This window comes from Elgaria multicarinata, chromosome 13 (genome assembly GCF_023053635.1).
Source record: "Elgaria multicarinata webbii isolate HBS135686 ecotype San Diego chromosome 13, rElgMul1.1.pri, whole genome shotgun sequence".
NCBI lineage: Eukaryota > Metazoa > Chordata > Lepidosauria > Squamata > Anguidae > Elgaria > Elgaria multicarinata.
The window spans coordinates 8,749,616-8,772,611 of NC_086183.1; the positions used below are offsets into that span (position 1 = coordinate 8,749,616).

The 22,996-nt window shown below is 44.3% G+C and overlaps 1 protein-coding gene across 2 annotated transcripts in view; it reads right to left on the reverse strand.

Moving 5' to 3' along the window:
- Positions 1-18,393, reverse strand: part of MYOM3 (myomesin 3) — a 66,447-nt gene extending 48,054 nt beyond the window's left edge. For both annotated transcript variants that reach the window (XM_063140809.1, XM_063140808.1), the window contains exons 1-3: positions 18,201-18,393; positions 8,133-8,264; positions 5,591-5,665 (exon numbers count right to left, since the gene is read on the reverse strand). In XM_063140809.1, coding sequence (XP_062996879.1) covers positions 5,591-5,665; positions 8,133-8,239 — 182 coding nt within the window. In that variant the 5' untranslated portion in view covers positions 8,240-8,264; positions 18,201-18,393. The remainder of the gene's footprint in view (positions 1-5,590; positions 5,666-8,132; positions 8,265-18,200) is intronic.
- Positions 18,394-22,996: the final 4,603 nt, after the last annotated feature.

Here is a 22,996-nt window from a genome sequence, read left to right on the forward strand (position 1 = left end):
GATGCTACCAGTTTGTGTGGATGACACTGAGTTACATGGACCAATGCTCTGGTTTGGTATGCAGCTTCCTTTGCAACCTTAACATTAGCAGATTCATGTAACACTTCCAGGATAAATCTGTGAACAGGATTTTAGAAGATCCTATCAGGTCACATTAATAGATCTGGTTCCAGAAAATTAATATGGATAATCAGATTTGGCCAAAGGTTTGCATATTTGTGCTCAAAGGACCTGATCACACAACACGCTAAGCCATGGTTAGGCCGCTCATCCTTTTGCAGCAAATGGTTAGTGAGCATGTTTAAACTGTGATTATGAAACCACCATGGTTAGGAAAGGTTCACATGACACACTAAGACATAATGTTTAGCTCAAAATGCTTAACTACTATGGCTTAGTGTGTTGTCTGAACAGGGTCAATGTGTCACTTTCAGGAATGGGTAACTTGTGGCATCCCAGATGTTTTGGACTTGTTGTTTATTCGTTCAGTCGCTTCCGACTCTTCGTGACTTCATGGACCAGCCCACGCCAGAGCTTTCTGTCGGCTGTTGCCACCCCTAGCTCCCCCAAGGTCAAGTCTGTCACCTCCAGAATATCATCCATCCATCTTGCCCTTGGTCGGCCCCTCTTCCTTTTGCCTTCCACTTTCCCTAGCATCAGCCTCTTCTCCAGGGTATCCTGTCTTCTCATTATGTGGCCAAAGTACTTCAGTTTTGCCTTTAATACCATTCCCTCAAGTGAGCAGTGGCTTTATTTCCTGGAGTATGGACTGGTTTGATCTTCTTGCAGTCCAAGGCACTCTCAGAATTTTCCTCCAACACCATAGTTCAAAAGCATCTATCTTCCTTCGCTCAGCCTTCCTTATGGTCCAACTCTCGCAGCCATAGGTTACTACGGGGAATACCATTGTTTTAACTATGCGGACCTTTGTTGCCAGTGTGGTGTCTCTGCTCTTAACTATATTGTCAAGATTTGTCATTGCTCTCCTCCCAAGAAGTAAACGTCTTCTGATTTCCTGGCTGCAGTCAGCGTCTGCAGTAATCTCTGTGCCCAGAAATACAAAGTCTGTCACTGCCTCCACGTTTTCTCCCCCTATTTGCCAGTTATCAATCAAGCTGGTTGCCATAATCTTGGTTTTTTTGAGGTTTAACTGCAACTCAGCTTTTGCACTTTCTTCTTTCACCTTCGTCATAAGGCTCCTCAGCTCCTCCTCGGTTTCAGCCATCAAAGTGGTGTCATCTGCATATCTGAGATTGTTAATGTTTCTTCCTGCGACCATTGGCTATATTGGTTAGGGCTGATGGGACTTGTAGGCCAAAACATCTGGAGGGCCACAAGTTGCCCACCCTGAGTACATACACAGGTTTTTAACCACAGAAGGAAAAGGACTCTAAAGAGTTAAAAAGATGTCCTTGGCCAGATTGTCTCTGCCAGGAGAAGTCCAGTATGAAGCAGATTCTTCCCTGGCCTACGTGCGGTACGAGATGTACAAGATGAAGAGACTATTGGTTAATTGGGCCAAGGAGAAAAGTGTATTTAAGAAGTCCATGTTGTATGGCTTCTTACTGCTGGAACTTACTGCTGGAACTTACTGCTGGAACTTACTGCTGGAACTTACTGCTGGAACTTACTGCTGACATTATCAGACTGCTGATGTTATACTGCTACGTTGTTGCTGTACTGTTGGTGAAAGGACTGTATATATGACCATTTATTCTGTAAGTAATTTATTTAGTGTCAGTAAAGCTTCTTACTGACCAAAGACCGTGAGTGCTTCTTTTGTTCCTAAACTCAAAGCTGAAACCATTTCCAGACTCTACGCTGCTGCTATTTTCGCACTCTGCTATATTTTGGGTAAGCAATTACCCCGATAGGTTATGCGCCCAGAGAAAGTCTGGAAGGCATAATTTTTGGTTGCTGGAAAGCTTGAGAGCAAAGGAACGCTGGAGGGAAAGACGGAGTCGAGCTCAGGCAGTTCATCGAGCTCAGACGGGTCTGTATCCAGTGTGAGTCGCGCTCCAGCCCAGCCGGTGAGGATGGCCCAGGTTCAGATGGCATCCAGTATTCCGGTGGAACGGCTGAATGAGAGAAATTACTTAACGTGGTCATTCAAGATGGAAATGTTTTTGAAGCGGGACAGATGTTGGAACGTCGTGAGTGTCCCGAGGCCGGTTGGTCAGACTGCTCAAGAAGCACAAGTGTGGGAAGAGCAGAATGAAAGGGCCAAAGCAAACATTGTCTTGAGTATGGAGGACTCGCAAATTGTCCATATCAACAGAGATGAGACGGCAAGAGACAGCTGGAATGCGCTGAGACAGATTTATGTGCGTGCGTCGGCAAGCACACGGCTGAGCCTCACCAGAGAGCTGTATCGGTTAAAGTTGGAGGAGGCTGGAAGTTTGGCAAATCATCTCCAACAGGTGAGATCTCTATTTGTCCAGTTGCAGGAGGTCGGAATCGTTTTTACGGAAGAGCATAAGTGCTACCTGATTTTGGGGTCGTTGCCTCAAAGCTGGGACATTCTGACAACCAGTCTGGAAAGTATGAAGACTGATGAACTCACTCTTCATTATTTGACGGGTCGTTTGCTCCAAGAAGAGAAACGGCGTCTTTCCAGGAAGGAGGAAAACTGCCAGGAAAGGGTTAAGCAGTCAGCCCTTGGCAGCAGAGAAAGAATGCAGAATGATAAGTGTTTCCAAGACAACAATGTGGAGAGAACCGCAGTTGCAGTAAGAGAGTGTTATTTTTGCAAACAGCCGGGTCATATCAAACGCTTCTGTAAAAAGAGGAAGAAGGGAATTACACAGGCTGGAGAGAAGAAGGAATGCTCGAATGCATTTGTTTCAGCCACAGTGAGGTGTAACGAGGCCCAAGAGGTTTGGCTGATTGATTCTGCGTCGTCCAGAACAATTTCTAATAATCCAGAGGCGTTTCGGAAGTTGGAACCAAGCAAGGTGAAGTCAATCACGCTTGCAGATGGACGAACGTCGAGGGTGGAAGGAATTGGCTGTTGCTACGTTCCATGTCTGCAAAAGGAGTGTGAACAGGTTCTGTATGTTCCAGATTTAGATTTTTGTCTCCTTTCTGTTAGTGCTCTAACGTCTGAAGGATACGTTGTTACGTTTCAGAAGGATGAGTGCCAAGTGATTAAGGATGGACAAAATGTGGCACTGGGACATGTTAAAAATGGACTGTTTTACATGGGTGCAGGTAAAGAAAGGGTGGCACAAACTGGTAACGTGCCAGACCATAAAAATTGTGTTCATGAGTTGCACAGGCGTTTAGGTCATGCAAGTTTTAAAGTGTTAAGTCACATGCCTCAAGTGTGTACAGGGTTAAGCTTGCGAAACTGTAAAAATTTCTTGGATTGTTCAATCTGTCATCAGACCAAATCCCGGGTGCAGAACATCTGCAGGAAAAGTGACAGGGTGTCACAAAAGCCTTTTGAACTGGTGTTTATTGACTTGGTAGGGCCATTCACGCCTACACAAGGGGGATCCAGTTACGTGCTTGTAATTCTGGATGATTACACACGCTTTAGTTGGTGTTATTTACTGAAGCGAAAATCAGAAGCTTTTGAAACTTTTAGGGATTGGAAAACTTGGGCGGAAAAGTTCTTTAACAAGCCCATTATTTCTGTGCAGTCGGACCGTGGGGGTGAGTTTGTTTCTGGAAGGTTCTGTGAGTGGTTTAGGAAAACAGGAATCACACACAGGTTAATAGATCCCCAAACTCCTTTTCAAAATGGGTCAATTGAGAGAAGAATTGGAGTACTTCAAATGAAGAAAGATTCTCTAATGGCTGATGCAAACGCTGAGCAAGATTTGTGGGGAGAAGCATTTTTAACCGCAAACTATCTGTGTAATAGAACCTGGAGCAGGGTTACAGGCAGTTCGCCTTACTGTTTACTTTTTGGTTCAAAGCCAGATTTGTCTCACTTGAGAACATGGGGGTCTTGGGCATACGTGCATATCCCAAAGTCCAAAAGATCTAAAGGTGAAACCAAGTCTGTGAAATTACGTTTTGTGGGTTATTCTGGCATGCAATCCAAATCTTGGCGTTTTTCCCTAAGTCATGGGAAGGTGGTTGTTTCTAGGTCTGCTACTTTTCAGGAGGCAGGTTGGGACAGGATTCAAGGTTCCCAAGTTCTGTTAGAAACTGTGAACAACCAGGAGAAAACAGTAACTCAGGGGTTAACTTCTCAGAGCCCTCACATCTCTGAGAAGAGTGTTTCCACTCCCAAAAGTGGAAGGGAGGAGGGAAATGAAAGGGAGGAAGAAATTTCCAGTGTACCTCGTCGTTCACAAAGAAAAACAAAGGAATTCCACCTTTAAAGTATTCAGATGAATTCAGTGTGTGTTGTGTGAAGTCTGAACCTGAGAGTTACAGTGATGTGTTGAAATTGTCTGAACAAGAAAAAGAAAAGTGTTTTCAGGCAGCGAAAACTGAAAGGGGGTGTTTTCAAACACACGTGTCTGTATGCAAAGGGGCAAGCAAAAGAGTACATGATTGTGGAGCTAGTGGTTCGTCTACTGGTGGCAGGGAGTTCCCAAGACCACATTCAAGAAAACTCAGCCCAAAGCTGCAGGAAGGGTTGAAACTGAAGTCTCTGGGGAAAGTTAGGTGTTACCTTGGTGTAAAGGTAGAAAAGTTTCCAAAGGAAATTACCTAAAAAAGCCAGAAGCAGAAAGTTTTAAAATTGCTGAAAGTTTGCAAGTTGGAAGATTGCAAAGTAGTTCAACGCCCCAAAGCACCAAGTTTTTTCAACAGTGCTTGGAAGAAGAAGAAAAGAAAAGCTTACATATAAATAAGTCTCTGGGAAATGTAACACACAGAGAAATGTACACAATGTTGGGATTGTTGTAAACATGTAAAGTTGATTTCTTACAGGTGAAATGTAATGAAATGTAAATTGTATTTTTTCTGTAGTTAAAAATGAAAGGGTGTTGTGGTTAGGTTTTTAACCACAGAAGGAAAAGGACTCTAAAGAGTTAAAAAGATGTCCTTGGCCAGATTGTCTCTGCCAGGAGAAGTCCAGTATGAAGCAGATTCTTCCCTGGCCTACGTGCGGTACGAGATGTACAAGATGAAGAGACTATTGGTTAATTGGGCCAAGGAGAAAAGTGTATTTAAGAAGTCCATGTTGTATGGCTTCTTACTGCTGGAACTTACTGCTGGAACTTACTGCTGGAACTTACTGCTGGAACTTACTGCTGGAACTTACTGCTGACATTATCAGACTGCTGATGTTATACTGCTACGTTGTTGCTGTACTGTTGGTGAAAGGACTGTATATATGACCATTTATTCTGTAAGTAATTTATTTAGTGTCAGTAAAGCTTCTTACTGACCAAAGACCGTGAGTGCTTCTTTTGTTCCTAAACTCAAAGCTGAAACCATTTCCAGACTCTACGCTGCTGCTATTTTCGCACTCTGCTATATTTTGGGTAAGCAATTACCCCGATACAACTGAGGTATAGTTTGTGCAAATTTACATAAGAAGTTACATTCCTAAGACAGATGACCCTCATTGAAGACATTATGCTTTAGAACGTTAAAATTTGTTTATCTAGTAAACCATTGGACATACCATGATACTTCCGCTGTCAATGCAAGTGCTGCCGCTATGGACAAATCTGAAAGAGTGAAGCCTTCTTCTTCCTCACTGTTGCAGGTTGGAGTCCATGAGGGTGAGATCATAGATAAAAATGAACGAATGAATGCCAAATAAATATTACAAGGTGTGGGAGGGAGATAAAATGAGCATGAATAAAGTGCATGAATAAACTTTTCCCACATGGAGAGGCTGTGTCCAGAAAACGGCTTGCTAACAAAATGATTATTGCCATCTGTGAAACAACCACAGAGAAATCTCACTCTTTAATAACGAAAAGTTTAGCATGTAACAATCCAACTAATTTTGAGTTGAAAATGATTTAGATCAGAAATTTACCAATTAAATGAAGATGATGATAGTGATTATTATTATTATTTATTTATTTATTTATTTATATAGCACCATCAATGTACATGGTGCTGTACAGAGTAAAACAGTAAATAGCAAGACTCTGCCGCATAGGCTTACAAATTTTAAATTATTTTTATGGTGGACAAAGACCCTCTTGTGCCGAGATGGTTATATTACCATGAGAAGACTTTTAACTTGGTGTTTATCTTCCATTTCTCTAAATCTGAATTCAGAAAAACATTAATCTGTTCATCTACCTATTTTGTCCCGGCCCCTTTTTCCCTGGCTTGGCCCTGTGAGAATGCAGGCTTGGCCAACCTTTCAACGTTTTAATAGCTGTACAGAGAATGTGGGCAGGTGAAGTTCAAAGAGGAGAGTCAGTTGCATTTATGATTGTGGGATTTGTGCCAAATAAAAATTACTTTTCATTTCCCCAGGCATGTCATGGTTCTGATTTTTAGTGGCTTTTAGCAGCTTACTTGGTTTTAAAAGATTCTTAGGATATGGCTGCTGCTGAATTGTAATTTGCACTTGATTTTATTGTTTACTAGCAAAAAAGCCCATCATACGACAGGTGTAGAGAAGCAGTCTGGTGAGGAGGTTAGTGGGTTTTGGCCCCTCTACTAGGCCGGAAGCTCCTGGTAGTTATCTTTCTCGGAACTTGGAACTTCCATAGAAGGCCGCAGTTCCAAGAAACGTTGCTAGATGGCACCAGAGGGCAAAAACTGTTTCTCAAAACTTGGAACTTCCATAGAAGGCCGCAGTTCCGAGGAATGTCCCTAGAAGCCGCCAGAGGGCAAAAACTATAACTGGCTTGGAGGAGCAGTCTGGGCTTTTATTTATATAGATTGTTTAATTGTTTTATTGTTGAGCCATTTTAAATCGAGATGTCAGCCTCCTTGAGACTTATCCTTTGAATGGCCTGATGAAAACGTCCTTCAATAAATAAATGAAATTAGGCTGCAAACTTCAACACACTTAACCAGGGAGTAAGTGCCACTGGGCTCAGTTATACTTCTGAGTAGATATGTGTAGGATTGCATTGTAAATTAGACATTTTGCCTGCAATGCTATACACAGTTACCTGGGAGTAAGTCTCATTGAATTCAGTGGTACTACTCAGTAGACATGCATGGGATTGTACTGTTGGTCTGGTATCCACAGCATAAGCAGACACCAAGAAACGGGAATCCAGACATTTGGAGACATTCTGGATAAGCCAATGTTATTTCATCATTTTTACTATTGGAGTCATGTCTTTTCTTTGGAATGGAGCTGGTGTGTGTGTGTGTGTGTGTGTGTTACAAGGTGACCATTTGTTTGTTCAGCAGATCGCTGGTTAATAGTCCACTATAGTTAGTTGATGTTTCATCAAAAGGGAGATAATGGTTAAGAGGCAGTTTCCTGATAGGAATCTATATGGTTCAACAGTAGTCCAATTAGAGTTTGGAGGACCACTCTCTTTCTCAAACACACACACACACACACACACACACACACACACACACACACACGTCCACAGGTAAAAGGAGGTGAATGAAGTTCACCAGATGATCGTGGAGCAATCACTCTCTATCAGTGTAATCTACCTTACAGGGGTGTGTTGTAGGATAAAATTGTGGTGGTAGTAAGGCATACAGATTCATTACCTTGAGCTCCTTGGAGGAAAGGTGAGATATAAATAAATAATAATCTTACCAGTTAAGGGAGTGAGCAAAGAGCTTTTAAAAGTTAATATAAACCAATACATAGGTGATGCAATGTGCAAACCCGAATAAATGACCAGCAATTGCACATCAAGGTTATATATGTTATAATCTTCTTTTCTTGTTCTTTTAAAATTTATAAACTGGATGCTTGATTGCTGGCTGTTAATTGTGGTTTTTAAGTTCAGACAGTACAAAATGTAACTCAGTTTATATGTTACAGTTAATATCTCTAATTTGGGGGACACTCACATACAAACACTGATAATTCTAGATGAAGTTGTTTGGGTTTTTTTTAATGTCCCAAAACATTCGCTAGCAGCATGCATTCACAGACAATGATCACAAAAGAAGTTTAGGCTCTCTAAAGTTTGGACATTCGCTGCAACATATATTACCAGTGAAAAAGCCCTCTTCCTAATACTGGGTTGTGTCATTTCGTCAAGCCATTGGCGCACCTGGTCCTGAACTTTGTCTTCCTCGTTCTAGAGGTCATTTGCAAATCTCGGTGCCTCTCTTCCTTTTGCTCCTCTTCCCTGCGGTGGAAAAGGGCTCGGGTTTCCATGATGGATGCTTCTGAGGAATCTTACCTGCCGGAATGAAAACATCCCATAAGCCCAGCTTTCAAAATCAGCAAATGAAGTAGGGTTGTTGTCACCTTTTAACAAAGATACACAGAGTGCAACCCAGCCTGCCCTAGATTTCCATTTCCATAGTGATTTCCATTCCCTTAAAGCAGGGGTGTTGAACCTCTTTCAGCCCAAGGCCGGATCCCATTTTAGAGAAGCTCTCGGGGCCCGCATTCCAATGGTGGGTGGGGCCAAAGGCAAAAGGGGCAGGGCCAAAAATGCCAACGATACCAGCATAATTTAGCCTAAATCTCTTACTGCCAGTAAGCTGGGAAATCACCAAAGGACCCGGTGTGTGAGAGAAAGGCTCTGGGGTCAAGGGAAGGTGGGGTATGGCCATCTCAGAGGGTTAGATTTGCCCCCAACCCCAGGTCTGAAGTTCTATACCCCTGCCTTAAAGCAGCCTTTCCCAACCTAGTGCTCTCCAGACACCATTGGCCATACTGGCAGGAAATAATGGGAATTGCAGTCCAACACATCTGGAGAGCTTGGGGAAGGTTACCTAAAGGAGATTTAAGAACAGCCATCCTGGATCAGACCAAGGGACCATCTAGTCCAGCACTCTGTTCGCACTGTGGCCAACCAGCTGTTCACCAGGGGCCCACAAGCAAGACGTGGTGCAATAGCTCCTCCCACCCATGTTCCCCAGCAACTGGCGCACACAGGCTTACTGCCTCGAATACTGGAGGTAGCACACAACCATCAGGGCTAGTAGCTATCAATAGCCTTTGTAAAGGAGACCAGACTTAGCCAACCGGCTTAACCACTGGATTTTGCACAGATCCCAGGAATAACGCACACAGCTCACAAAAGTGAGGGTTAAGCAAACTTAAATTTATTGAGAAGAGGCAAGCAAACAGGATTAGCAAGTAAAACAACACATGCAGATATATATTGAACCCCACAACCAGCAAACTAAAAAGCTATATACAGTATCATACTTCACCCAGCCATAGGTTCCGCCAGCTCAGGACAAAAGCCCCATTTCAAACAGGCCTTTTTTATAACCCTTTTCCCACTCCAACTTCCCTCCCACCCTCCGGTCCTCCTTGGGTGAGGTATTTCGCACTTTTCCTCAGATGTTAATTTCTCCAAGGCCAGCCGGCCTGGGCCCCAAGCGGTTCCGGGCTGTACCCATCCGCCCACTCACAGCTGGCGACTAGCTGGCGGCTTATCAGTTCTTACCTAAAATCATAACAACAGAAGACTTTAACAATTCTTCCCTTTTTTAAGAACAGCTATTCCATGTATGAATTAACCCCTTCTTTACAGCCTTCACCTCCAGGAATTCATCCAACCCCCTTTTAAAAGCCATCATCACATCTTATGGTAGTAAATTCCATAGTTTTATTTCTGCGCTGTGTGAAGGACTTCCTTTGATCTGTCCTGAATCTCCCACCAATCAGCTTCATGGGTTGACCGCATTGGGTTCTAGCATTAGGGGAGATGGAGAAAAATGTCTCCCTCTCCACATTCTCCCCACCTTGCATAATTTTGTAGTCCTCTATCAAGTCTCCCCTTAGCCTCCTCTTTTCTAAGCTGAACAATCCCAGCTGTTGTCACCTTCCCTCATAGGAGAGATGCTCCAGACCCTTGATCATTTTAGTTGCCCTTTTCTGCACTTTTCCCATGGATTTCCCATATGCTCAGTGATGGAGCACATCACGGCAGAAAGGGTTTACTGTCCTACCCTAACACAATGGCCCCAATTCAATTCCACACACCGGTACTTTTAGCCAAAGAAAAACACATCAGGCAACCCAGTCTTGGATCTCACACATCGCATTTTGTTTAAACTCTATGGAAGACAGTTTTCCCCAGCCCCAAGAGGCGTGTCAGGGTTAAGCTTTTAATCATACCCTTAAAAAGTACTCATAAGAGTAGTTTTTCAATTGCTCTAAGCCCTAAAGGTAGAGCAGGGTAAAAATCCAAATCAGTAGAGAGGACATATCCTACGTAATTAATGGCATCAAAATACTAGACCTAGGAAGAAAGGGAAAACGATCAAACAAGGTTAACAACAAATAATTGCATTTATTTGACCAGAGTATATTTCATGGTTGCCTCTCTATTAGCAAGCCAAATGATCTACAAAAGCAGAGCTAATTTGATCACTTTCCTAGAGGTGGAACTAGGGAGGCAAACAATGCTGCTACTCTTGGCTTACGTCCATTTCACGTTATCAGCTGCCAAGAGAAAGAGGCCACTCTGCAATCTATCGTCCCATTTGGGATCAGCCATGGGCTTCTTTTAGACACTGCCCTAATGCTTGGGGAGATTAAATGCAAACAATTTTCAAACGGGTATTCCTTTTCCATCCCAAAGAATTTTCAGAACCACTCCACAATAGCAATCCTGGTTCCTGCTTCAATGAGCCTCATCTATCATCATAAAAGTGGATGTCTGTCTCTCTAAAATCTTGAAACCTAAACACATGAGACTTGGTGTGCACACTAAGGGGACCCTAGGGTTTTTTGTTTTTTTTAATATATTCATTAATTTAAACGTGTCTGTGTATTTGAAGCTTGTAGCAACATCTTTGGTCACTAGATGGCAGACATCCCTAATCAGCACATAGCTTTGCAGTTTGTAGCCAGGAGAGATTGAGGAACAGAGTTATTTTATTTATTTTATTACATTTCTATACTGCCCAATAGCTGGTTATAGGGCTGCTTCCTCTGGCTGCTGTGGGGCAACTGCCCTTCAGGGGAATGGAGTCAACAAAGAAACCCACTCAGGTGGCTATAGTGCCACACTATAGATTGGGCCATGCCTAGGGATGCCAGCGGGCACAATATGTCCAACTCTGACACCTGCGTAAGGTTGCTTGAAGGCTTCGCTGTAGCAAACGAAGTGCTATTCCAACCTGCATAAAACCGGGTCCATTTGCTAGTATAGATCATAGGAGTCTATGGTGGGGGACAAAGTACATTTGTCTCTGGAGGTTCAAACTTGGAGCCTCAGTGGATGGAGCCTGCTTTGTGGCAAGTGGGGGTGAAGCCTGATTTTACAAAGTGATTTTAAAAGGAGAGATTTCAGGCCTCTCCTGTTTGATTGCAATTGTAGGATCACTGGTCTCTTCCGTATGTGTTTTCATTCCTTCCCGTTCTAAAATTCAGAAGTGAGTGTGCATCCCTTATGTAGTCAAAATGGCACCATCCATACACAAGAGGGAAGGTATATCAGCAGGCCTGTGGGAGCCCCAAGGTTTGCAGAAGTATAAGCAAATCTTGGGGATGGGGAACCCCAAAAGCAGCCCATTAAGGATTGACCATAATTCATTGCCATGGAATACTACTGACTGTTGGGGGAGGGATCCAAAAAAACAGGTGGGAAGGAGAATGGAATGGAGTATTATTTTATTTTATTTTTTTATTTATTTAAGGATTTTTATGCCGCCATTCAGCCAAAAAAGGCTCTCATGGCGGCTTACAAAAGTATTTCTTGACAGTCCCTGCCCACAGGCTTACAATCTAAAAGACATGACACAAAAGGAAAGGGGATTGGGAGGGAGGAGGAGGAGGGGGGAAAGCAAAGCAAACTCAGGCACTACAATCTTAGTTGCAAAGTTCAGCAGTTACAGTTGACAGCAGGAGGGAGGGGGCTCTCAGCTGGAGCTGGACCCAGGCACGGTGGAGAGGTGCCTGGCTGCTGCTTCCTCCCTCATTGGTGGCCTCTGCAGAGACAGTTGGTAGCAGGAGGGAGGGGGCTCTGAGCTGGAGCTGGACCCAGGCCCGGTGGAGAGGTGCCTGGCTGCTGCTTCCTCCCTCACTGGTGGCCTCTCCAGAGACAGTTGGTAGCAGGAGGGAGGGGGCTCTCAGCTAGAGCTGGACCCAGGCATGGTGGAGAGGTGCCTGGCTGCTGCTTCCTCCCTCACTGGTGGCCTCTGCAGAGACAGTTGGTAGCAGGAGGGAGGGGGCTCTCAGCTAGAGCTGGACCCAGGCATGGTGGAGAGGTGCCTGGCTGCTGCTTCCTCCCTCACTGGTGGCCTCTCCAGAGACAGTTGGTAGCAGGAGGGAGGGGGCTCTCAGCTGGAGCAGGACCCAGGCATGGTGGAGAGGTACCTGGCTGCTGCTTCCTCCCTCACTGGTGGCCTCTGCAGAGACAGTTGGTAGCAGGAGGGAGGGGGCTCTGAGCTGGAGCTGGACCCAGGCACGGTGGAGAGGTGCCTGGCTGCTGCTTCCTCCCTCACTGGTGGCCTCTGCAGGGACAGTTATGCAGGAGGGCATGGCTGGCTGACTGGAACACTGAACCGGAGCACTCCACACTGCAACATTTTGTTACATGTCCCACTTATTATGCCTGTACTGATGATGACTGCCTCTGAGGTACTCTCTGACAAGGAAGGGAGAACAATACTGGCTTAAAGAACATGCTGGGGGGGGGGAAGAGGCGGTTTAAAGTTTAGAATGGGAGAGAAGGCAGAGGCTGAATCAGTCCTAAAGGACTTTCAGATGACACCACGGCCCATCATGGATTACTAAACCTACGAGGACCTGCAGCAGATGTCTGCTGCCATTATGAATATGCAAACCTGACTGGGGTTTGTCCTGTTGTATGAAATCGGCTGGTGGGAGTTATTTGAGGGCTAAACAACCCTCGTATAACCCATGGTCTGTTGCGTATTCATAATGGTGGCCAACATGCGCCCCAGCTCTTCAAGGGTAAATTAACGCAGGATGGGCTGTTATGCCGTGTGAACCAGCCCATAGAAAATATCTTCTGGCTGCTTACTGTAAGAAACATACAAGTACTCAGATCACATGGGAGGGCTAAGAAAAAATTGACTCATGTGCCAAGGAAATCATACTGTTTCATCAGCAGTGCTTACTCTGAGATTATTCAGTTTTGGCTAAAGGGTAGATTGACACCCCTCCCACACACCCAGATTTAACTCCTTTGCCCTGGAGATCTTGAACAAGAGATAAATTAATACCTTGAAACTTCAAAACATACACCAGCACTATCAGGTGAATATCTCAAGAATTATTTAGCCCAGCCTCCCTCAATCTGGCACCCTCCAGTAGTTTTCAACTACTAATCCAACCAGTCTCAGACAACATGGCAAACAGTCAGTAATCGTAGGAGTTGTAGTCCAAACCGTCCGAAAAGAACCACGTTGGAGAAGGGTGACTTGGGCCTGCAAAGTGCTTGTTAGATAGGGTGACCATATGAAAAGGAGGACAGGGCTCCTGTATCTTTAACAATTGCATAGAAAAAGGAATTTCAGCAGGTGTCATTTGTATAAATGGAGAACTTGGTGAAAGCTGCAGGAGCTATACTATAGTGACCATTTTAAAAGAGGGCAGGGCACTTGCAGCTTTAACTGTTGTGATGAAGAGGAAATTTCACCAGGTTCTCCATATATACAAATGACACCTACAGAAATTCCCTTTTTCAATACAACTGTTAAAGATACAGGAGCCCTGTCCTCCTTTGCATATGGTCACCCTATGTTAGACATCACAATTTTAAAAACATACACCAATACTATCAGGTGAATATCTCAAGAATTATTTAGCCCAGCCTCCCTCAATCTGGCACCCTCCAGTAGTTTTCAACTACTAATCCAACCAGTCTCAGACAACATGGCAAACAGTCAGTAATCGTAGGAGTTGTAGTCCAAACCATCTGAAAAGGACCACGTTGGAGAAGGGTGACTTGGGTCTGCAAAGTGCTTGTTAGACATCACAATTTTAAAAATCGATAAAACAAAGCATCCCTTTATTTATTTATTATTGCATTTTTATACTGCCCAATAGCGGAAGCTCCCTGGGCGGTTCACTTGAATGTACTTGATTCCTTGAATGCAAAGACATTTCTGTATCTAGTTTTATTGCACCTCTTGTGCCACATTCGAGGCATGCATTTTCTATTTTAATTAGTACATCTGAGGCTAATACTTTTAATAAACGGTTTACCCTTGAATGCAAGTAACGGGTTTTAAAATAGCCCATGTGTTAAAGTGTTGCAGCGAGCGAGCACAAAATACTCAGACTTAACCACACATGTGTTCCCATCACTCTTATACCAGTAAAGCTCAGGCAGGGAGCAAGATTTCATCCCTAACAGCACAGCAAATGGAAAGGCAATGTTTATCTTCCGTTCAAGATTAAAACCATTTAAAACAGATGCGAGAAGGATACAGAGAAATTAGAGAGATTTCCAGGGCTGCTTTTGAGCTGTATGTTGTGATTAAGAAGTCAATCTCTAGACTTTCTTAGCAGGCAATGTCAAAGCATCTTGCCAAATTGATGTGTGTCCTCTTTTTTTGGTGATTCGTAAATGGACACCCTAGCACCTTACTTAAACTGACTCATTCCTCTGGCCTCTTCCATGTCCTGCCCGCTTCGCATCTGACCATTACTACTTGGTGATATCACATCTGGGTGATGACAGCCTACAATTGGGCACATCCGGGCAACAGCAGCCCACAACTGGCTTCTTTGACGCAGGGCAGGGCTGTGCCATGGGGCCTGATGTACGACGGCCACAAACATCTCTCTCCCAATGAAAAAGATGTTCATTATACAGCTATAATTCTAGATAAGGCTTTCATTGCCCTGCTGCTTTCATGGATTTTTATGGGAGATTCAGCTAATGTTGCCTTCTACTTGTACTCCTGCTGTATTTCTCTACCGGTTCTTCTATTCCTTCCCTTACAATAGAAAATCCAATAATTAGAAAAAGATGGAAATGCTGCACAATGCCTTCTGACTGGTAGCTCTGGGAGGCCTCTATCTGGAAGCATCCTAGGTCACAATTCTGACTTAAAGGAAATTGGGAAATCGAATTATGTCTATTTATATGTGCATCACCTTTGTCTTATCATTAGAGTGTCATCTTCAGAGGAAAAAACCAACACGTTGACTTGTATCCAATAAAGGAGCCAGCACTGGCATGGAGATGAGCATAACATGTCAATGTGCTCTTGGCACATTTGGAGAAGGGGTAGAATTGGATACGCACATCACACAGGAGGCCCCTTTTAGCTCCAAGAAATATTACTTCCTTTAGGCCTTGATCATTGGAGGCTGGTGACCCCAATGTCAGTGGGGTGATGAATTCTCTTTGTGTTTCAGTCAGAACTCTAAAGGAGCTGTCCAAGATGTGGACATTTCCACATCTTGGAGAGCTCCTTTAGAGTTCTGACTGGTTCTGACTGAAACCCAAAGCGGATTCACTGCCCCCACTGATATTGAAGCCACCAGCCACTACCAGCTTTGACCCTACTAATATATATACACATGAGTAAGTCCTTTGACAGAAATAAACATCTTAAGCTTGAAGGATCTGCTGTACACATTGCTAGATGATTTAGCAGAGAACGCGGAGTCCAGGAGAGGAGAACGTTGCAATCTGCTCCGTTGGTTCAACAACAGGGTCGCTCCGAGGCCTGCTTCTGCCCACGGCCAGTCTCATGGCCTTCTGTCCGAATTTCAGGAGGGCTTTGAACAGAGATGAGTAAAGTAGGAGAACAGGGTGAGAGAATACAAGGTATGTGGGGAAGGAATCCATGTGTAGGAGAGAAGAATTCAAGGAGGTGGTGTAGAGTGGGACAGAGGAGGCGCACCTTCTTTACCACTTGAGCCTTTCTTACCACAGCACAAATATGTAAGTGAAAACAGCATTCTCCTTTGCTTTCAAAAATAATACCTACTTTCCACTGCTCTAAAATAACTCACCAAAAGCGCTGTTGGTAAACAGAAGTGAAACTGGAGGGCCACAGCCTTGTCTAAAGAACCTGTAAACAACCATCAGAAGGGAATGACGAGCACATAATAAATGCCTCGTGTAAGAACATAAGAAGAACCCTGCTAGATCAGACCAAGGGTCCCTCTAGTCCAGCGTAGTGTTCACACAGTGGCCAACCAGCAATGCAGAAAAACTCCTAGAAATCCAAACTCATTCATTTCTGTTGCAAATTTCTCTGACGTCCCTACTTCAGAAATGCTCAAAAGTCAAACAATGACAGTTTCTGGGCATGACAGTTTGACAATATAACTACCTAATCTCTAAAAAGCTGTTGTCTGTGTGACCTTGAGTTCTCAATAGCCAAATCTAATCTTCCATCCATTGCATCATGCTGAGTTTACTTTGAACATGTGCCATAAGGTTACAATCATGCAAATATTTAACCCCCCATGTCTGTTTTCCCCTAAATACTCTTCCCCGGGGTTTGCTCTTTGAGGAGACAGTGTAGTGTAGAGAACTTTCTGGCTTTTGCAGTACAAGTGTTTCACCATGAAGCTCCCTGGAGCCGTGCATAAGAGCCTAGGCGTGTTTCGAGCATAACACACAGCCACAGTTGGGCATTATATGAATGAGTGTTGAGGAGCCATGTGGGCTTGCGCCTTCACTCCCACTGATCCCCGTCCCTTGCACATGGAGGCAGGGCTGGCGTCGAGGGTCGGCACGGTTGGGCACCTACCGAGGGCTCACACCCAAGCAGGGCCCCCCTGCCAAGAGCCCCCCCTGAACATGCTCCTCCTCTTCATCATTGCAACCTACTTGTTCACCTGCCTCTCTCTTTGGCCCAGGCAACAATGGTGGTGAGAAGGAGGGGCAGAAGATGCCTGCTTGCTCCCCGGCTCTCTGCCTGTCCAGCAAGCAAGTGGGAGCCATGACGAGAGAGAGAAGGAGGAGCAAGAGCAGCTGGCGACAATGGCAATGATTTTTTGCATTTTAAATCGTCTATGTTTTAATTTGATTTTAAGTTGCCTTGGGTGTCTTTTCTGTTCGGGTTTGTCTACACCTGCAGCCCTTTGGGGACTGGGGAGGGATGATCAGGGTGTTTTCTACTTCCGGGGACTTTCAAGGGCCACACGGCAGTGGGTTGTCCCGAAAATAAAGTGGGATGATCTGGAGCGACATTTAAAAAAAGAACAAGAAAAAAAAGAAACAGAGAATCATAGAATAGTAGAGTTGGAAGGGGCCTCTAAGGCCATCGAGTCCAACCCCCTGCTCAAGGCAGGAATCCACCCTAAAGCATCCCTGACAGGTGGTTCTCCAGCTGTCTCTTGAATGCCTCTAGTGTGGGAGAGCCCACCACCTCCATAGGTAACTGGTTCCATTGTCGTACTGCTCTAACAGTCAGGAAGTCAATAAAAGTCAAAAGGAGACATTCATGCAATTGCATTGGAGCGATCTTGCGTGAAGGTGAGTTTTTTTTTTTAAAAAAAAAAACACCACACATACACAACAAACTCGGCACTGGAAGACACTGAGTGCCATCCCAAAGATGGTGAAACTGCTCTCCTCTTCACCGTCGATGCCCAGGGTCCTCCCACAGCACAGCTCTGTGCAAGTTTCCTGAGCCCTACTACCTGTAAGGAAGAGGGAGGTCCCTGGGAGGGAGAGCCATATCGCCCACGAAGCTCGGGATGATCCCGAGATGGCGGGAAAAAATGGGAAAAAAGCTAACCTCCGGAAAGAACTGAGTGCTGATCCCTGGTTCACCCCAGGATCAGCTGTGCGTCATTTGGACGCGCAGGGACGACCTCTTTTCTTTTTTCTAGAAAGCCAGCTAATAAATTGAAATCATCACCATCCTAATCGAAACACCCCTCTGCCTCCCAGGGTGGCTTTTATTGACAAATGATAAAGGATTTAACAAAGTACTTTAGAAATTATAAAGTTCAATAATCTAAGAGCTGAATAACATCCGGAGCCTAATAAAATAATGAGGCATTCTTTTCAGTTCAAGGACATTTTCTCTTCCTCACTAATAATAATAAAAAAATTAAATTGAAACTAGAGCAGATGATTCTTGTAAAACACATTGTTATGGTAGCAAGAAAAAAAAATCCACTCTTGCATGCAAGGCATACTGAAGAATCAAATACAATATTTAAAGCAAATTACAGGTTTGGGAGGAAGGGGGAAAACATCACGTACCTTCGTTTAACAACTTTGGAGGAGAGGGAAGGGCAACCTTCCAAATGTTTGTGTAGTAAATTACTATCGTAACGTGCAGAAAAGCCAGAGCAGGTTGGTGAAGGTGCCAGTCCTGAAGGAAGATAAAGGACAAAGGAGTGATGTCTTTTCCCCTCTGCTTGTTGGCATTAAGAATGACTGTCCCTGGAAGAATGTGTCCAAGGGTAAACTGCCCACCCTCGCAGCCTTAAATATAGCATTATCTCATGTCATTTCAATGACAATGGAGAGAACCATCCAGGATTTATGATCTCCAAACAGCTCTCTGCACGGGTAATGCAAGATCATTTTTCTAGGTCAGGAGTATCACTGCCCATTGTCAAACCAGCCCAAGAAAGAATTGCTGAAGGCTGATTTTCTGGTCCCAGAATCCTCAGAATGCTGCTGTGCCTTACATCAGGGTCGAGAGACACTTGGGGGAAATTAAGTGGGTAGCAGCTACATCTGCCTTATTCAATACTGCTCTTATTAAAAACAAATAAGTAAAAAAGTTTAATCATGTGGGGGCTCATGGCATCAGCCCCACTATGCCGGGTGCTGGTGCCAGAACTGCCCTTTGTAGCACACTCTATCTGTTCCTGGCCTCGCCTGAGGCTCCCCGCTGTTCTCTCTCACCACACTCTTAAATGATACCTACATAACTTGTACTCCCCTGAACAGAATTCAGCTCACCAGTCTAGTTCTTATGGCCTTCCAGGGACTTGATAAATTGCCTGGTTTTCTTGCCTGCAAAAATGAGAGATTTATCAAGCTCCTAGCAGGCCACAATATATAGGGAATGGGCTCTGCATGTTTGTTTGTGTGTGTGTGTCTGTTGTACACAAGTCATGCAAGCGTGCAAAAGGGTGTGTCCTCCCTTCTGTTTTGCACAGGGTGTGTCTCAAAAGGCAAACAGCTGGAGCATCCCACATCTCATCCCAGGTCCAGTCCCTGATTCACGTGCAACCTTCTCTGGGATAAGTTAAAAGCATCTTCTTGAAGAGGCAGTAATTTCCCCTGCAATTGCCCCTTGCTTCTGTGTAACTTGACTTGTGCCTGTCAGGACCACGATCAGCACCATGGGCAACTGTGCCTGTCGAGATTGTCCCCAGGAAAGTGCCCTCCAAAGGTCTTCTCTGGCAGCCATGGCCCTCCGCACTAGGATGACTGAGTGACAGCCATTTGCACCATCTGCGGCAGCAACCTGTGAGCCACCTGCTTAGGGTGGCCAATTGCACATCGCCCCAGAAGAGGACCCTGATTTGCATATATACTGTGCATGTGAGAATTTCTAGCTATCAATGCGAATCTAGAAATAACTGCTATCATTTAAAGGGAAATTAAATGTATCTCATCATAGTGGGGAAGACTGTGACCAGGTGAGTCATACACTTGCTGCTCAGTCTGCTGTTGTCCAGGTGCTTAACTGTTGATGGGCAACTTCAACCACCCCTATGCTGCTCTTCCAGAAAATAGAAACCATAAGAAGGACCACATTATTATGTAGAGGGTCATTAAAAAGTGACATTTTCTCCACCATGGGTGGGCAAGACGTGCTTTGGGCCTGGACGTGGCCCCTACTGCCCCCATTGTGTGTGTGTTTGGGGTGGGGAATAACCCAAAAAATGGACACATAAGCACTATGGATCAGAATATGAGTGAAATTGAACTTCAAAACAAGCTACATTTGCCCATTTAGTCCTCCGTAGTGCTAATTTGGCCATTTGGAAAGCAGGGCTGTTTGGAGGCGGAGGAACCATTTGGAAGGGGATGCCCCACAGAGTGCAGCCCCCAGACCGCCTGGAATTGCCCACTCCTGTTCTCCACCTTTAATTTGAACTAGTCAAGTCCATTCTGCCACCTCGAGACCCTTCCACTTCCTGCTGCTGCAGGTGTAGGCCAGTCCTGGCCCCTGGCTTAGTGAAGCCCTAGGAGCTGCCTCTATGCTTTGAAAGCCCCATGGTGGCTGCGCGGTGGCGGAGCACGAATCGTACGACGCAGCGGCCACCTTGCAGCCATTGCGGGGCTTTCCGGTGAAGCTGCAAATTAAAAAAGACGGGGACTTATCCCAACTTTTTTGCTGGAGCAAGGCAAGTACAGCACATCCGCCGCCTAGCCTTGCTCCAACGTTGTGACAGAGGTGTTGCTGGGCAGACGGCAACCCTCTGCGTCAGGATGAGTTGCCGCCACCCTGCAGCAGAGAAAGCGCGGGGTGTCCTTAAATGTGGTGGCAACCTGGAGTCCCAGATCATACCAAATTAAGGGTGCCTGCACATGTGAACTCACCATGCTGGCATGCTGTACTTCAGCGTTAAAACGGAGCATGGGGAGCAGTAGGAGGACAAATGGAAGATACTGTTGTGCAGACTTTTGTACAACAGTTCAATTCAAGTGTATTAATGGCCAACAGAACTTCATATTGTAAAAAATAAATAGCCGATTCCATGGAAGAAAAATACACAGAAATACAGAAAGGCCCAGTAACAGAACAAAGCAAATTTCCATTGATAGTATTAAAATCATTGCCCCGTGCAGAATACTGGCTTCACCAACTCCACAATTTTATTCCAATAAGCGAGACCAACGTGGGGATAAGAGCTGTTGCCATAAGTTGGGGGGCGGGGAGAGGATCCGAAACATTCAAGCCCCAACAGTACATAGGGATACCAGCATATGTTTAGCAGCAGAAAGGAATTTTCAATGCCTTCTCGAAGTGTCGAAAGAGGGTCTCACCCCTTTTGCTCAGCAAGGTCCCACTGACAGCGTGTGTCTCAAGTTTCCTTTTCACAACACAAGCTGGAACGAACGGCGCGGTGGCATTTAATGACTGGCCGAGTGGCATTGCCTGGCTTGGTGGTGACATGGGATCCCTGGGCAATTGCTCAGAAAAGCATGCCACATCAAGAGCTTGGAACGCTGCCCCTGGCAGTGCGCACCCTTTCGCGTCCTGTTGTTCTATGGAAAGAGCAAACCGACAGATGGCCAGCCTTGTTGGCAACATCTGCAGCCGCTCGCCGGGAGAAAGGAAAAGGAGGGAACTTTCTGCTGATCCCAGGGACCATTTCCTCACAGCTTCAGGCAGCCCCCCCCTTTTTTTTAAGAATCAAACCCACTTATATGGTATTCATATATGGTACTCAAACTGAAAGATTTCTATAAGACATGTTATTATATTCTAATTTCAACCAAAAATCATATTTCCTATGAGTATCATTTCTCATATCATACGATTATTAACTCACTGTTGTTTGACGGGACTTTCGCTGATCTATTTTTCTAGGGACTTGTATACAGGCAATATTGATTTCACCATTTAGGGTAAGCCATGTTTTCTGTTGTTTACATAAACCATCTTCCGATTCCAAAAATAGGGTTGCATCATCAAAATAAAGTTCCAGATCTGTAGGCTCAAGAACATTAATCAAAAGAACGCAACACATGAGTTTCCATACAACTTTTCGCAGTTTCTAGGCCCACATCAACACCAAGCAGGATATAACACGTTGAAGTTTGAAAACGTTATATGGAATGTGTCCTGGGCCCCAACAATTTCAATACTATTATAAACTGTTATAAAGCAGTAGTTAGATCCTGCCTGGTTTTGCTTCGCTCTGCCAGCCCTGTCCTTGGAAATAGCTTAGTTTCCCTGCCAAAGCACCAATGTAAATTTGGTTGTGTTTAACTTCAGAACCTGCACCAAATGGGTCTGGACACTCTGGTGGGAAACCAAGCTAATCCAAACAGACAAGCGTCACCACAGACAAAATTGTAAATTGGAATCTATTTATTTTAGAAAACTACAAAATTAAAAGTAAGTGGTGGAATGGTGGTTAGGTGAGTGTTAGAAACTTTTTCTTGTAGGTACAGGGAATGAGAATATAAGAGAAATATAAGATTAACTAAAAGAATTGCATTTGCCAAAGCTGAATTGCCAAATTCAGATAATCGTGTAACAATTTGATCTTCTAACATTGTTATTAGTTATTTATTGCATTTTTATGACTCCTCCTTATCCTCTCCTGCATACTACTTGTGGTTTAAAGCTAAACTAAAACATTAAACAATATTGTTATCTCTCCCTTTTCTGCCTCCTGCATGTTACTTGAATGTAGAAGCTAAGCTAAAGCATTACCCTAGTGCCTCTAGGCATGTGAAGAATTAAATGTAGAATACAGAGTGAAAGTCCGAAGTCCAGAAAATACTCTGACCCAACCTCAGAAATAATTCCAAGTTCTAACTTTGGAAATTATTCTACGTCCCAAAGTCTAGGAGTCTAAAGAGATCCAGTGTTACCCAGTTCCTTGGGCCCAGTGGTCCAGAGAAGATCAGAGGTAAAGCAGTGAAGAAGCGGAGTGACACAGCAGCAGCAGCAGCCCAAATAAGCTCTTGCTACCTGTGCTTTTTATACATCATCACTGGGGCACCCCCAAAGGTGGGTGCCCAGTGATGATGATATAAAATGAGGTACGTAGATGGTTATATCACCTGTTCACCCATTAGAAACAAGGTGGATGCAAATTGGTAAATTTATAAGAATTAGAAAGATAATAAGGCAAAGTACAAGAGATTTAACAGAATGGGGAAAAATCATAGATAATGATGAATTGGGAGATAAGGGTAAAATAATACAAATATTATTTATTTATTTATTTAGAATATTTTTATACCGCTCCTCATTGAAAAAATTTCGGAGCGGTGTACAAGGTAAAATGAAAATAAAAACAGAATAAAACAGTTAAAACAAAATTTAAAAAGAAGCAAAAAACAACAACACAGAA